Raw genomic sequence first — 17,114 nt, forward strand, 5'->3', positions numbered from 1 at the left:
GTGCTGGAGTAACTCAGTGGGGCAGGCAGCAACTCTGGGTGATGTTTCAGGTTGGGACCCTTTTTCAGATTGGATTTTTTCTCTAGAGATGCTGCCTAACCCGCTGAGTTACTCCAGCACTTTGTGTCTATCTTCTATATGTTTGGTGATGTTGGGTTGTTCAGAACTGTTTATATGCAGTCACCCACAGTTGCATGTGTCACACTTGTGCAATGTCCAGTTATGGCACCTGCTGCATGGGTAAATCTGCAGGTTACAGAGCCTGGGCAGTAATGCATCTACGATCTTCCACATCTCCCTGCTAACTTGTACAACAGCCGATAACAATTACACTTGATTTCTCATACGTTAATGCAACAGAAAGCATGCCTGTGTGGAAACCTGCAATGATTTCAAGTTTATTTTTTGATATAAAACACATTGCACTGAATATTTTGGTTATTCTTTGGAGTAAGTGTGGAGAAACATTTTGGCATTGGCTTGTGGACATAAAAAATGGCCAATATATGTGTTTAAGTGAAATTTGCAAAATCAATTAAAAGACTCCATTAACACGCAAGACAAATGTAAATTCATCTTTATAATACATGGTATTTCCTTAAGTACCTTCATGTTACACACTCATTAGTAACGCAATTGACACGCCACCTCTTTGTGTGGTGGTGTGACTTCCCGAATAATGTTAATCATCCCTGTGACATCAGGCTAAGTGCAAGCTGTATACTGACATATATAAGTAAATGTGTATGGGTGACATTAGTAGAGTACACAGACCAAGGTCACGTAATGCACCATCTCCCCTTCCAAAGCAGCTAATTAAACTTGTTAAGATCAATGAGTTCTAAAGTCCTGCGCACAGCAAGTATGCTCCGACCTTATTCAGGACTTTTGTTAATCATGAGTTACCCACTTGTAAAATAAATTAGATATTGCACAGAATTCTATATATAGACATTAAACAACCTCTCAATTGCACAATATAAAATTATTTGCATTTAGTTTGCATAATTGTTAACAATCCCCTATCAATAAAATTATAACCATCATCCTATAGGTCATTTGTCAGGAGAATAATAATTTAAAAAAACCCTTTGTAATTAATTTACATTTTCTTCACAGGCCCAGAATTCAACTCTGGTATTTGGCTCTTCATTTGATATTCTGCGTTATTTGTTTATCTGTATATCAATCATTTCATATTTTGTTTTCCCCTCCGCCTGCTGTTCTTTAACGCACCGGGCCTCCTCCAAGACCGTCTCTTTGTGATGTAGTTCAATGAACAGAACGTAAATGGCAGTGCCCAGGACTCCCCCGATGAAAGGCGCAATGACAGGGACCCACCACCAGCCATTACCAGCTCTGTGAAAAGGCAATGTTTTTGTTAAGTATCAAAACTAAATTTCATCCACAATAAAAAATGTTAAAAATGTGCAAAACTCTTACTACATTCTACATTCAATGTTGCTCATGTGTATATTCAATAATAGAAGTCCAGAACAAGGGGTCACAGTTTAAGGATAAGGGGGAAATCTTTTAGGACCGAGATGAGGAAAACATTTTTCACACAGAGAGTGGTGATTCTCTGGAATTCTCTGCCACAGAAGGTAGTTGAGGCCAGTTGTTTGGCTATATTTAAGAGGGAGTTAGATGTGGCCCTTGTGGCTAAAGGGATCAGGGGGAATGGAGAGAAGGCAGGTACAGGATACTGAGTTGGATGATCAGCCATGATCATATTGAATGGCGGTGCAGGCTCGAAAGGCCGAATGGCCTACTCCTGCACCTATTTTCTATGTCTATGTTTCTATAGTATTAGCACCTCCCCCTTCCGTTACACTTAAAAAACCACTAGCACTCATGTGGTCCCTTGTGGTGATATCCCTTCCCTCGTTTGATGAGTGTCCCCAGTGGACTCTGCCTCTCATTGTTCAACAGCAGTAGATCCCTAGATTGTGGTCTCCTCCACCACAGAGCCATCACGTAGGCTGCACCAAGCTTCAGTGCGCCCCTCAGCAGTCTGGAATGGCAACATTTGCTTAGGGACATCCCCGAATGTGTCCCTGGGAATAGCCCGTAAATCAGAGTTTTTGTTACACTGCTGCTCGGGATGAACAGTGACAAGGACCCCCTGCATCTTTCTCCAGACCCTCTTAGCAAATCCACACCCTGCGAAGAGTTAACGAGTTACTAACTCAGTGCAATGCTAATATCGCCCAATGTCCCAGCCTACTAGAATCCAACCGACTCTATTCACAATTCACTTCAACACGTATTGGGTTCAGGGATGTTTCTCATTGATAGTCATGTCAACTCTAACTTTCATAAGATGCCTAACCTGCTGAATAATTTCCAGAATTTCAATTATTATTTCAGAAGGATATTCTTGATAAATATTACGCAATAATATTAAGGTAATTTATTCTCTCTCATCTTTGTGGCGGCAGAGAGGTGCAGAGGTAGTGTTGCTGCCTTACGGTTCGACCCTGACTCTGGTTGATGTCTTTATGTAGTTTGTAAATTTGTTCTTCCTGTGACCGTGTGGGTTTCCTCTGGATGCTCCAGTTTCCTCCCACATTCCAAGAGAATGTAGGTTAATGGGACTTTGTAAATGATCGCTGGTGTGTAGGATAGATCTAGTGTACGGGTGATGAATCAGTGGACCCAAGGGCCTCTTTCCACACTGTATCTCTAAACTAATCTGTGAACCTGTATTGGATGCAAACTTATTAAAGAACACACTTGCTCTTCTATGACACTAGTACAAATGAAATCATGTCATAAGTATTCTCATAAAATTGCTTATAAGTAAAAATATAAAATTTTAGAAAGTGTTGGAAGAATCTAACACATAACAACCTCTTTATAAGTTCCAAGCCCACCGCAAATGTTGTGTTAAATTTGAAAGATTAAATCTAAAAGTGTTTCTTTCATTTCTGCTGTCCATGAGTCTCCGTCTCCAGCCCAGTAAAACCTTTCTTCCCAGTGCCCAGACCTTGCTAATACTAAAAGATGATACATCTGGACAACTGATATTCCTGACCTGGAATAATCCCCCTGCTGTAGCTTCTCGAACTTGTTTATAAACTTATTTTCGTTACAGGCTACAATTTCTTCTTTTTGCTCATTTAAGATAGAACTTAGAAAAGGAACAGTCCCTTTGCCCCACAGTGTCTGTGCCTAACGTGATGCCAAACTCAACTCATTTCTTCAACCTACACAGAACCCACACAGGACCTCCATGCCCTGCATGTCCATATGGCTAACCATAACCCTCTTAAATGCCACTATCGCATCTGCTTCCACCACCAACCCTGGCAACGTGTTCCATGCATCCACCACCCTCTGTGTAAAAACCTGCCCCGCACATCTCTTTTACACTTTGCCCCTTTCACCTTAAGGCTATACCCTCTAGCCTATGACTCAAAGCAACGCCCTTTAGTATTTAGAGAGAAGAACATAAACTCAGCAACAACAGCGTTAAATTCTTTGAGGTCAGAGTCTGTAATCTTCTACACACGTTAGATTTCCATAGTCTCAGCATTATCACCAAGCTTTCTGCTCAACATCAGAAGAGGTTTCTCAACATTGAAATAGCTCACTAATTTAGCTAGAAATGTGACATAAACAGGAAGCAAGGTACACAATGTCACAGCCCATCAATAACTGTATTACTCATATGTTTTAGGTTATGTATGTGAGTTCTATCAATAACGTTTTGCAGGAGGAACCTCTATGACCATAAACTCTCTGTGCAAACGTCCAAATTCCTTGGTCCTTCCAGGAGTGTTTCAAAGTCTGCTCGGATGACTATGTATTAAGGGTGTAACAGTTTAAAGCTGCTTTGACCTTTATTGCAAAATAAATAGCACCCAAGGAAGGTCAGGATCGAACCTGGGTCTCTGGCGCTGTGAGGTAGCAGCACCATTAGCTCTGCCACTGGGCCGTCCCTGAAGCACTGTGCTTCCTTTAGTCATGTGATGCCATTTTCATGTTCACCAAAAAAAGAACACAGGGAGTCTTTGCTTACGGTCTCATTCAAAATATGACTTCTCTGAGAGTGGTGCATCTACAGTGCATTCGTGTTTCATTCCACAATAACATTAGTGGCCAGATTTATTATTCTTTTTATAGAAACAACATTTTGCGGTGAAAATACAAATTGTACAGTGCATGCACCATGTTTGTAGTTCACCATAATAACATCTTTCATGATAATAATCTGTAGAATGGCCATACATAGAGATGTATTAATGAGAGCACATCATATGCACTGCTAGACAATGTGGTTTAGGACACAAGTGAGTGTCCTGGCTTCCCCTGAGAGTCAGCAGACTTGTCACAGTACATTCTGCATCATTCTAATCTGCACTCAGTACAGGCTGGCACGAACGCTTTCTCTTTAATCTAGCAGCACATCAAGTACCGAAGAATAGACATAATCAGAGCTTGTGCTGCCAGGTCAAACAACCCAAAGAACTGGTTTTCTGTCAGTTATGGCTACAGAGCAGTTCTTGATACCCATCACTCATTCGGCCATGGCGGGCGAGGCTATCGCTGGAGGCTGGTGCCAACGCAAGTCAGATGGCACCATCTGGTATCCTTCAGTCAATAACATACTCTACACTAAATGTATAATTAATGACTCGCTCTCATCCCTTCTTTGATGAGTATCACAAAAAATTAGGAATTTATCTGTTTTCCAGTTTTACAGGTGGAATCTCATATTTTGCGTCAAAAGTCAGTTTCTGAGATCAGGATTTGGAGTGTCAAGGCTGGTGAACGACGGGCTAGTGTGGACACCTGACAACGTTTGTTTCTGCAGTTTATACTTCAGGGGCGGTACAGTGACAGAGCTCGTGGAGCTGCTGCCTCACAGTGCCAGTGACCCGGGTTGGATCCTGACCTCGGGTGCTGTTCATGTGGGGTTTGCATGTTCCCGCTGTGAGCGTGTGGGTTTCCCCCGTGTACGGTTTCCTCCCACATCCTAAAGATGTGCTGATTGGTAGGTTAATTGGGCGTTGTGTGAATGGTAGCATCCGGGGGGGGGGGGGGGGGGAGGAAGTGGGGAGAATACAACATATGATATACGTAGGATTAGTGTAAATGGTGGCAGAAGGTCAGTGCGGTCTTTGGCCTGATTCTGTGCTGTATCACTCTAATCACTCTATGTGGAGCGGGTTATATCACAGTCATTTAGCTCAGTTGTCTACCTAAAGGGGAAAAACAACCGTTTTTATTAAGTCAGAGTTGCTAGGTTTATATAGCATTTTAAATTCGAATTAACATGCAAAGCAGTGGAAAATATATCCCACGGGGATTATTGTGGAAACCGTAGCTAAAGTCTTCAGGTTCAGAGCACAATGTGCGCCAGTGGCTTATCAGATCTGGTCTTGCAGTCTAGAATCAAAGTGGGAAGCTCCCTAGACAATAGCTAGGGCGATCTCTGAACGCCTTTATCATTTGCCAGGGTTCAAATGAACTATGCAGTGATTGTGATTTGCTTCTAAATGAAAAACATCATCAGCTACAGGGTTGATACACACACCACCAAGCGGGCCAGAGGGGAACGTGTTGTTGGGGAGACTCACCCCGTTGGGTTATGAACCTTTTCAGGAATAGGCTTGTGTCAAGCACCATGACATATCACCCTTCAGTAGTTTAGCGATTTTAGTTCAAACTGTTCCCTTCTACAAACGTGACAACAACATCACATCAAAACCAAGGTCACGGGACGTATTAACTGAATGCATGGTTTAATACAGAAAAAAATTAGAAAGCTCAAAGAAAAACCAAAGCATTTGTTTCGTACACTATTCACTTATATAGTCCTCTCTCAATAGGTTATTTGTAATTAAAATAATACACATGCTAAATGCAACATTTGTGCCAACTATTATAATGAGAACCATGAAGATTTTTTGGTACATTTTACTCTATATAATCACGATTGAGGAGGCCAATCAAAGTAAATGTGTTATTTTAGGCATAATGCTGGTATTGGGCTGAAATTGTTTGCTGTCACATACCTGAAAACCTCAATTCCCCATCCGGCCACAGCAGTGAAGAGCCGAGGACCCAGGTCACGCGCTGGGTTGATGGGACCACCGCAGTTGTAGCCCATCGATAGTCCAATCACCATGAGGATCAGACCGATCACCACCGGCTCCAGACCCTTGGGCACACGATCGTTCTTCGAGTCCAAAATGGCCAAAATGGAGAAAAGTAGCGCGGCCGTGCCCACAATCTGTGTACAAAGCGCACAGCGGTTTCACTGTTACCGTTGTCCATCGTCACCACTCAGCGGGGGGTGGAGATGGGAGATAGGTGGGGGGAGAGGGAGTGGTTTACAGTGCGAAAATAAGTGATTTACAATGCAGTGCAGGATACAGGCCCTTCGGCCCAGAATTACAATACAGTGTAGAACAGGCCCTTCGGCCCATTGAGTCCGTGCCGGCCAGTGATCCCCATCCACCAGTTTTATGCTGCACACTAGGGGCAATTTACAGAAGCCAATTAACTTACAAACCTGTGTTTAAGAGGGAACTGCAGATGCTGGAGAATCGAAGGTTACACAAAAAAGCTGGAGAAACTCAGCGGGTGCAGCAGCATTTGATGCTGCTGCACCCGCTGAGTTTCTCCAGCTTTTTTGTGTAACTTACAAACCTGCATGCCTTTGGAATGTGGGAGGAAATCAGAGCACCCAGAGCAAACCCACACAGTCCCAGGGACAAACGTACAACCTCCATACAGACAAGCGCCTGTAGTCAGGATCGAACCCTGGTCTCTGTCATTGTAAGGCACCGACTCTATCGCTGTGCCAATGTGCCACCCATTAAATGGACAGAAATTTGTTGAAAATTGAAGGAGAAGGGGCGTAAAAAGGAAATATAACTCAAGTTTAGCAGAGTTGGCCAGAGGTATCTTCCTACCCCACTTTAGGACCGAGATGAGAAAAACCTCTTTCACACAGAGAGTGGTGAATCTCTGGAATTCTCTGCCACAGAAGGTAGTTGAGGCCAGTTCATTGGTTATATTTAAGAGGAAGTTAGTTTGTGGCTAAAGGTATCAGGGGGTATGGAGAGAAGGCAGGTACAGGATACTGAGTTGGATGATAAGCCATGATCATATTGAATGGTGGTGCAGGCTCGAAGGGGAGAGCTCAACAGGAAATGCTTCCGCTTGCTAGTGTAGAGTTGAGTGTGACAACGTGCGTGTGATAGCCTGTGCCAATCTGTGAAAGCTCTTGGGATATTGTTACCCTCTGTAAGCCAGCCTTCACTGATCCTCACTGGGGTGAAGCACACATCAGATATGAAATGGCAGCACTTGGCTCTCATGTACAAAGGCTACACCAGGAGGAGCTGCAGTAGCAGTGATGAGATCCTGGAAAGGTTTACAGAGCTGACGCAAGGCAGCAGAAACCCAGGGTCCACACCACTTCTTCTGAGGAGGACTGAATGAAACCCCCAGTAAACTTGCTGGCATCTCTCCCTGATGGCCATTCAGCTCAATTTCACTGTCTTCAATGTAGGCTTACAGAATTCTGAGTTGGCTGCTTGCCTCCATCTGCTTGGTAGAGGTATAATGAATAGAATGCTGAAAGATGTAGCCGTTACAATAGTTAAGGAGGACAAGCAAGCTCCGTGGCTCACTAGGAAAGGCAGAGACCCGGGTTCGATCCTGGCTATGGGTGTTTGTCCGTATGGAGTTTGTACGTTCTCTCCGTGACCTGTGTGGGTTTATTCTCTGGCGAGCTCCGGTTACATTCCACACTCCAAAGACACACAGGATTGTAGGCTAATTGGCTTGGCATCATTGTAAATTGTCCCTAGTGTGGATAGGATGGTGTTAATAAAAAGGGGATTGCTGGTTTGTGCAGAGGGCCGAAGGGCCTGTTTCTGCGCTGTATCTCTAAACTAAATGCATTTTATGTCTTGGTCAAACATTAGTGCAAGACATGTGGAGAAATTTCCCCATTCCCATGTTTCCATAAAATAAGGAAATTGAGTTGGTGAGTGCATCTCCACAACTGTGTCTGAGCCAAGCTGATGGGATCGGTCCCCAGCCTGATCCCTGGTGAACTAAATGAACCCATGTCAAGGCATGATGGGGTGGAACCCTCTGTGCAAAATTGGCCAAATGTTCCACCCTCTCAAATTGGGAGCAGCTTGCGTTTGATTTTTGTGATAAGTGTTTCTGTCCTAACGATCGCTTTGCATTCTAGCCCTGCAGAAGAAAATCCACCCAAGAGACCGCATGTAGGAAAAGAGGAACAAGCGTCATTGAAAACTGCAGTGAAAATTTATAGATATGGCACACAAGTATTTGTGAAATGATACAATCCAAACCACATATCGCATTACTAAGTGAAAGCAGGACTTTGAGTAAAAGTAAGAACATATGGGACCGTTGATTCCAAACATTTCGTCAATTACTCTGTGCCGAATTGTGATGCATCTAGAAATGTTATAGACTGAATGAAAACGCTCTAATTACAATTCAAAATGATAATGAAGTAATAAAACCGAGTGTTTAAGAAGGAACTGCAGATGCTGGAAAATCGAAGGTACACAAAAATGCTGGAGAAACTCAGCGGGTGCAGCAGCATCTATGGAGCGAAGGAAGTAGACAACGTTTCGGGCCGAAACCCTTCTTCAGACCGAGTATTTGATTCAAGAGAACATTACAATGTTTCATGCCAATTAAGAAACAAATCAGAAGATAGACACAAAATGCTGGAGTAACTCAGTTGGACAGGCAGCATCTTTGGAGAGAAGGAATGGGTGACGTTTTGGTTCGAGACTGAGAGTCAGTGGAAAAGGAAACGAGAGATAGATGGTGATATAGAGAGATATAGAATAAATCAATGCACAGAATGCACAAACATTTTTTTGTGTCTATCTTTGGTCTAAACCAGCATCTGCAGTTCCTGCCTGCACATTTTATTTGCGTAATCTCCTCAAGATATGTCTCGTTTGAAGAAGTTCTCCTCGTCTCCTCGATGAGAGTTCTGCAAAATCCTCTCCTGCTGCTTCCCCTCTGCTCCTTTCTTTGTTCTATATCTCTCTACATCACCGTCTGTATCTCTGGTTTCCCTTTCAGCAGGTCAGGTCCGCATCTCTGGAGAACATGGACGGGTTCTCCAATGATCCATCCATGCTTCAACTATCCATGTCCTCCAGAGATGCTTCCTGACTTGCTGAGTTACTCCATCTCTTTGAGTCCTTTCCATGATTCAATCCTTTCCATCTTGAAGTACAGATAAGGGAACATCTGATCTTCCAAGTCCATGTGAGTTGCCGTTTACATCAGGCTGAATTGTTGAGGGAAGAACTAACGTACTTCCATGGCCTGCTTCCTTTTTCTTTGTTGACCAAGATGCTCCATTTAAACATATCCCATTTGCTCTCATTTGGCTCCTCTAAATCTTTCCTATCCATGTACCAGTCCAAGCATTTCTCCATGCACACCATGTGACAATCTACTAAAATCATTATTTAATTTTAATTTTATCTTTCTTTCATGCAAGGGTTTCTAAACTAAAAGACTAATGTTTTCTAAGTAAAATTGCCATGCATTGTTCCTTGGCACGGTTCCTCGTTCGATGACTGTTCCTTTACACAAGTGGAATTTTCAATCAGCCAGGGGTGTTAACCTTTACAGTTCATTGTCACTGATGAAGGTATCGGTGTCTCAGTCCTGACTGTGCTAAAGTATTTCATAACGAGTTGCACTCGAGTTGAGTCACTGCTGAGTGGGAAATATGACAGCTAATTTATATTTACGGGGATCTCACAAGAGAAATGATAAGTGAATCCATTGTATGTACATTAGCATTGGTCAGCCGTTTGGGTGAATCTTTTGGTACCTTGCAAATGGTGCCAAGGTTATCATTTTTCTTACTCTATTTAACAGGCAGATAGACCTTTATAATTATGGGGCAATTTTTTACCTTCACTGTCAGGCAGGAACAGATTACAAACTCGTCTTTTTTTAAATTCAATTGATGGAAAGTTTAAAGGACATCCGATGAGACTGTGGCTCTTCAGTCCATGCTGAAGTGTGTCAAATCCCTGAGTTGGATTCAACTCAGCAACCGAGTAGAGGGTTGGGCAGGACATAGCTTGATGAGTGATAGGTGGGTACAGGTGAGGGGGATTTTGGATAGGCAGACGGATGGATAAAGGCCGTACATTATGATAAGACAAAAAGTGGGAGATAAGGCTACATGAGGTGTGAATTTACAGCCAGAGGAAGGAATATAGGTGGAAGGAGAGGGGCAGGGGGGAAATGGACATGTACAGGTGTGGCACAGAGAAGAGGGGGGAAGATGAAAAAATAAAAGAAAGGGAGGGGGTGTTTGTAGGTTCGTCACCTAAAATTGGAGAATTCAATGTTCAAACCGGTAGGTTGTACGCTACCCAAGCATGGGTAGATGAAGTACTGTTCTTCCAGTTTGCGTGTGGCCTTACTCTGGCAATGGAGGAAGCCTAGGACCGAGAGGTCAGTGTGGGAATGGGATGGGGAGTTAAAACAGGAGATGTAGCAGGCCCTGGTGGAGCGAGCACAAGGGTTCAGAGAAACAGTCACCGAGTCTACACTTGATGATTAATTTCAAACCAAAATGGCAACAAAAGCCTGGGGTTTTTTTTAATGATAGGATGAAGATCTGTAATGCAGAATATTGATCAAGTGGAAAGATTACAGGCGGGTGCAGTGCGATGGTGTCTCAATGAACCGAGTCACAAATCAGCAGTAATTCCACATCTCTTTGCCATTGTAGAGAAGGCAATGAAGGTGATGTGTTTCCCTGGAGAAGGGTGCATCCACCTAGGGAGCTAGATTCAAGATTCAAGTGAGTTTATTGTCATGTGTCCCAGATAGGACAATTAAATTCTTGCTTTGCTTCAGCACAACAGAATATAAAAGGCATGAATACAGAACATGAATAACAGTGTGTCCATATACCATTGTATAAATATATACACACATGAATAAATAAAACAGATGAAGTGCAAATAAACTGATAATGGGCTATTAATGTTCAGAGTTTTGTTTGAGTTGAGTTCAAAAGCCTGATGGCTGTGGGGAAGTAGCAATTTCTGAACCTGCAACTTCTGAAGACTGATCACAAGAGTGCAGGAAGACTGTGAGCAAACCATTAACCGCAAGGGAAAAAATGAAATCCCACAACAATTTCAGGAGGTTTAACAGATTTGTTGCCAATAATTAAAATGTGTTCCAGGCACAAGATATCAAAACCAGTTGAGAAAAAACATGCTGTAAAATGAGTTTGGAAGCATTAATGTTTACCTGGTCCGCAAATCCATTTGCAAAGGATAGATGTGGAGCAGGATAAGAGGAGAAGATGTGTGCAGTTGCATTTTGACCGGTGATTGTCAAGTTTCCGCCATCATAACTCATGAAGGCATCTATAAAGTATACAGAAATTTAGTAGCGGCAGTTTTCATTACTTCAATGCAAATATAAAAACGACAGCCTTACCATAATAAAGGCCAAATACTGCTGCGGCACCAATAAAAGCTCCTATGAGCTGAGCAGTGCAGTAGATGGGAAGTTTCAACCACTGAAGCCGGCCCAGTACACACATTGACAGCGAAATTGCGGGATTCAGGTGCGCCCCTGAAACAGTTAGAAACATTCTGTCAGAATGCGAGAGAAAAAAATGAAATATTCTCTGCAACATTTTCCTGCGATCATTATTGCACTTAATGAATTAGCCATGTTCAGTTTAGTTTAGTTTGGACCGGCGATCCCTGGACACTAGCACTATCTTCTGGATGCGGAAACCCCCCCTCAAATCCCTTCTGAATCTCTTGACCTAATCTCTGCTACATCTACGTCCTCTTGTTTTATCTACTGTTAATGGGAAACATTTCTCGTGGTATATCCTATCTAAACCCATCGTAATTGTATATATCTCAATCATGTCCCCTCTTAACATGCTCCGCTCCAGGGAGAACAGACCCTGCTTGTCCAGCCTCTCCTCACAGCGGAACTGCTCCATCCCAGGCAACATTCTGGAGAAAGAACACAAAGTTCTGCTGTAACCCAGCTCCGGAGAACATGGGTAGCAAGATGCGTGGGAAGGAACTGCAGATGCTGGTTTAAACCGAAGATAGACACAAAAAGCTTGAGTAACTCAGCGGGTCAGACAGCATCTCTGGAGAAAAGGAATAGATGACGTTTCGGGTCAAGACCCTTCTTCAGACCCTTCTTCAGAATAACAAGATGCTGCCTGACCCGCAGAGTTACTCCACCGAGAGAACAGCGTACTTTAATTTTTTACCAAGGAATATAATGCCAATATTTCCACATATTGTCAAAGACCCACACTAAATGTCCGAGGATCTGACCTCATAGTAAAACATTTATGTTGTAAATGATTTTAAATGACCATGTTAAATAACGCTCTTTTAACTTATTTAACTAGATCCATCTAACTTATTTTCATTGTAAGCAAGAAGTAACAAAGGCTTCAAGAAACAAAAAAAATAAAATTGATGGAATTAAAACAATGTGGGCCATTTCACATAACACTGTGGATCCGGCTCATTGTTCATGATGCCTGTTTCTGATGTAGCAACACACAGGTTATAAATTTTACTGAGTGTCTTGATTAGAAAACAGTGCCTCGTACACAAGATGAATACGGCATCTCTGGCAAGTCAAGTTAATGAACCCGCGGGACTGTGGAGCGGTGGTAAATGCTTAACTGAAACGGTTCGAATCGTGGGAACAAGGATAGTGACTCTCCTCCGACTGGGTTCTGCTCATCTGTTCCCCGCTCTGACAGCCCCAATAATGCCTGCACCTGAATGATGGCAAAAGCTGCTTATTGAAAGAGACGAGAGTTGGGGTGTTGAACTGAGTGTAGTCATACTGCAATTAAACAGCATGCTGTTGTCTGAAGGAATCCAGGACTGCATTTTAACCATAGAAACAAAATCATTTAGTGCTTCAGATTCAATGGAATCCATTACTGGCTTTTCAGAGAGGTTCATACAAGCCTGAAGCAGCCCTCCTGGGGTATTAATTACAAGGAGAGAAATATATTTTCTCTTTTGGCCACCCATCTCTTCTCTCCACACCCATTAGTTATTTTCTTTATTCTCTTTAGGTTTCCACTTTAATCTCTTTCACGTATTCCCTCTCTCTCTGGCAGTCGCTGGTGTGATCCCGGCCGCTCCTGCTTGACTCTGCTGTGACAACTGAATTCCTTCCGATCTGGCATATTCCCCAGGCACTCAAGACTCGGGAGATTTCGCCCGCTGTTAGTCAATCCAAAACAGAAACTGAGATTCTAGCATAGCCAATAAAAAAATTTTATGTATCATGTCCCTTCAGATCGTTTCAAAGTGCTTTGCAACTCGGGTGAGAAGTTTGAAGTGTTATGCCCCTGTCCCACTTAGGAAACCTAAACGGAATCCTCTGGAGACTTTGCGCCCCACCCAAGGTTTCCATGCGGTTCCCGGAGGTTGCAGGTGGTTGCCGGAGGTTGCAGGGAGTGGAAGCAGGTAGGGAGACTGACAAAAACCTCCGGGAACCGCACGGAAACCTTGGGCGGGGTGCAAAGTCTCCAGAGGTTTCCGTTCAGGTTTCCTAGTGGGACAGGGGCATAATTATACTTGTAATGTGGGAAAAACAGCTGTTTTTGACAGCTTGAACCCCCGGGAGTGGAAGAATGAGAAAGTGGTGGTCGCAACCTGGTCCATCACAGGTACTGATCTCTCTGCCATCAAATGGATCTACAGGAGGCGCTGCCCGAATGAGGTAGCCAGCATCATCAGAGACCCACACCACCCCGGCCAAGCTCTCATTTCACTCCTACCATTGGGAAGAAAGTGGAGGGGTCTGCAAACTGCTTTAAGAATGGCTTCTTCCCAACCACAACAACACTGCACAACACTAACTAAACTTTGAACTTAGGTGATAGACACAAAATGCTGGAGTAACTCAGCGGGGCCGGGCAGTACCTCTGGAGAGAAAGAATAGGTGATGTTTTGGGTCAGAACTCTTCTTCAGATCTAAGGACTTTGGTCTAAGGATTTTGGGCTTTTTGCAGTAGTATTGGGGCTATTAATTTATTTAATTTTTAAAGCATTATTTTATGTTAGCATGCAATATTTTGTTTACAGGCCTGTTGTGCTGCTGCAAGTAAGAAATTCATTATTCCGTTATCAGTATGTATGACAATGAAGCAGTTTTCACTCTTGACTTGAACTGGGGATACTGGAGAAGCTGGTGAAAGGTTAATGTCCAAAGCCTTAGATCACAGCAAGCAATAATTCAGCCACCAATGAAGGCATCGTGAAAATCAAAGACAGATAAGAGAGCATGAATGGGAGATCTCAGAGTGCCGCAGCGATGAAAGTGGTCACAGGAGAAAACAAACTCAATGCCCTAAAAAGGGACAGATTATAAACCAAGTTGGCAAAGGAGAAAACTATGCGTGAATTTAATTTTATCTGTGGAAGAAGAATCTTTTAGATAAGTTGTGATCAGTAATTACAACCCCAATCATGTACATTCTGATTTTGCTTTACAACTTAAGCACCTCAGCAAGCCAAGGACATCGTATCTATTGGTTCTTCCTTATCTCTTTAGATCCTTACAAAATCATTAAAACTCGATCAGATTTGCATAACTAATTTCTCTCTCATAAATCCATGTTGAGTCTGACCGATCCTTATTTTCGGAGCAGATTTCAGTGTTTCCCTACCACGGATGCCAAGCTAACTGGTCTGATTCGCCAACCTTTTGGAAAACCCGCATCTGTAACTTTATCGAAGCTGCCATGTGTTCGGTGATGCCTTTTTAAAGTCACCCACATTTCTTCCTTTGTAATATCATCTTTGTTGTGCAATCGTCCTTACTATTTTTAGTCCAACATGCTTCCAATTCCTTATCTTTCGAGATGCATGCCAGGTTAACTCCCTTCAGCCGTTTATTTTATTATTTATGCATAGGGTGTGTGGACAAGATATTCTAAATTCCCAAAATGTGATTTTTGCTGCAGTCATTCCAGCAAAAGTAGTGCTGAGGGCCTGATGAATTCTGTCCAATTTTTTTCTTGAGAGACAAATACAGCCTAGACTTTGAATCATGGAAGATTAGGTGTCATGTTGTGCTCAATTTATAGTGAGCTGCATCACACACATTTGACAGAGTCGGTGATGTACATCTGTGTGACATCCTTCCACAGATGCTGCCTGACTCGCTGAGTTCCTCCAACACTTTTTACACAAATCCTGTTCCTTTGTAATAAACAGGTTCTGTTTTCACAGATGTCCTTGTCAATTTTAGCTCGACCCTTGCCTTCCTCACAGTTCTCATTCTGGCTTTAAACATTTTAGCATAGTTTAATTTATTATTGTCATGAGTGCTGAGGAACAGTGAAAAGCTTTTTTTTTTGCGTGCTATCCAGTCAGTGGAAAGACTATACATGATTGCAAACAAGCTGTCCACAGTGTACAGATACAGGACAAAGGGTTTAATGTTTAGTGCAAGATAAAGTCCAGTTCTTTAACTACCGATTAAAGATAGTTTGTAGGTCTCCAATGAGGTAGATGGCAGCTCAGGATCACATTCTTGCTGGTGAAAGGACTGTTCAGTTGCCTAACAATAGCTGAAAAGACACTGTCCCTGAATTGGGAGGTCTGCATTTACAATTTTCAGGTTCAGTGAAAAGCTTTAGTCCCGTGCTAACCAGTCAGCGGAAAGACAAATACATGATTACAATTGAGCCGTCCATAGTGTACAGATACACGATAGAGGGAATAATGTGGATAATGTTTAGTGCAAGATAAAGCCAGTAAAGTCCGATCAAAAATAGTCCAAGGGTCTCCCACTGGGGTAGATAGTAGCTCAGGCCTGTTCTCTAGTTTTGGTCAGATGGTTCAGTTGCCTGATCACAGTTTTGGTTCCCAATAGCCTCCTCATTGCAATGCTCTCCTTTGCAAAAACTGTCTGCTTTCATATCTGTTTCTATCGCCCCCTCCACCTCATTCAAATCAGCTGTGGAGTCGTGTATCCATGCTTCTGAAACCTCAAGTTGCAACTTTGCAATAAACTGGCCTTTCATTTCCAATGTTCACAAACCAGTCATCTGCTGTCTGTGTCCTAATGTGTACTATCTCATTCACCTCATGCTTCTTCGGGTCTCTGTTCACCGATATCACCATATTCAGTTCTTATGTTTACTTTGGAATCCCTTGATGGTCTCAACAACCCCATGTATTCTCCCCTAGACCTCTGAATTCCTCCATCTCTAACCTCTCTTCCATCCCCTAACATTGAGGACCAATCTCTGGAATTCTCATTCCAAGTTTCATTGTTCTTACTCTTTTAAGTTGATGTTTAAAACTGTCTTTTTTAAACCAAATTCACCTCTCCTGATGCTTGCCTCTTTAGCCCTGCCTCAAGCCTGCATGGTAGTACGCCTGTGAAGTGCCTTTGGCCATGTTATCAGACTAAAGGCATCACTTAAAAGCTAAATGCTACTGCTGTGGCTGGAACGATCTATTCTGTTTACAGATCTTTTGTTTTTACTGCTTTCGTACAATATAAATACATTTTCTTCTTTATGCATTATTAGCTAAGATCAACTGGTCTTAAATCTCACAATGAACTATAAAAACATTCTTCAGCAAAGGCTTGACTTCAATCCTTTTAAATGGCCTTGTAAATGCTCTTATCAGCCTGATCTTCTGATAGAGGACTTAGGTGAATGGATGTTATTGGGCCATCAACCGCTCGTAAAATATATGCTTAATGTGCAACTCTGGTTAATGCACAGCTGAAACCTTTCTGTCGCAGTCTGTAGCTGGTGCCCTGAAAGCCATTACACTTGAACGTATCTGTTTTCAAGTTGAAAGCAGAAGTAAAAGGATTTGCTCTTGCTTCAAGTGAAGCCGAGTTCCTGAGTCCAATTGACCTTCTTCCATGTACTGCCCTTTGAGCCCAGATGTAGCAAGCGATAAGCCCATCCCAGTGCATCCAGCGCACCAATTTAAATCAATATTTCTTTGGAAGGTTGAGATATTCAGAACAAATACAACTCCACCACATTTCAAACACAAGCAGTTAAACCAGGG

General features: G+C 42.7%; 1 protein-coding gene across 1 annotated transcript in view; it reads right to left on the reverse strand.

The window, feature by feature from the left end:
- Positions 1-376: 376 nt before the first annotated feature.
- aqp9b (aquaporin 9b) overlaps positions 377-17,114 on the reverse strand; it is a 37,366-nt gene continuing 20,628 nt past the window's right edge. The window contains exons 3-6 of the mRNA XM_055661221.1: positions 11,503-11,640; positions 11,311-11,429; positions 6,024-6,241; positions 377-1,359 (exon numbers count right to left, since the gene is read on the reverse strand). Coding sequence (XP_055517196.1) covers positions 1,167-1,359; positions 6,024-6,241; positions 11,311-11,429; positions 11,503-11,640 — 668 coding nt within the window. The 3' untranslated portion in view covers positions 377-1,166. The remainder of the gene's footprint in view (positions 1,360-6,023; positions 6,242-11,310; positions 11,430-11,502; positions 11,641-17,114) is intronic.

Source organism: Leucoraja erinacea, chromosome 33 (genome assembly GCF_028641065.1).
Source record: "Leucoraja erinacea ecotype New England chromosome 33, Leri_hhj_1, whole genome shotgun sequence".
Taxonomy (NCBI): Eukaryota; Metazoa; Chordata; class Chondrichthyes; order Rajiformes; family Rajidae; genus Leucoraja; species Leucoraja erinaceus.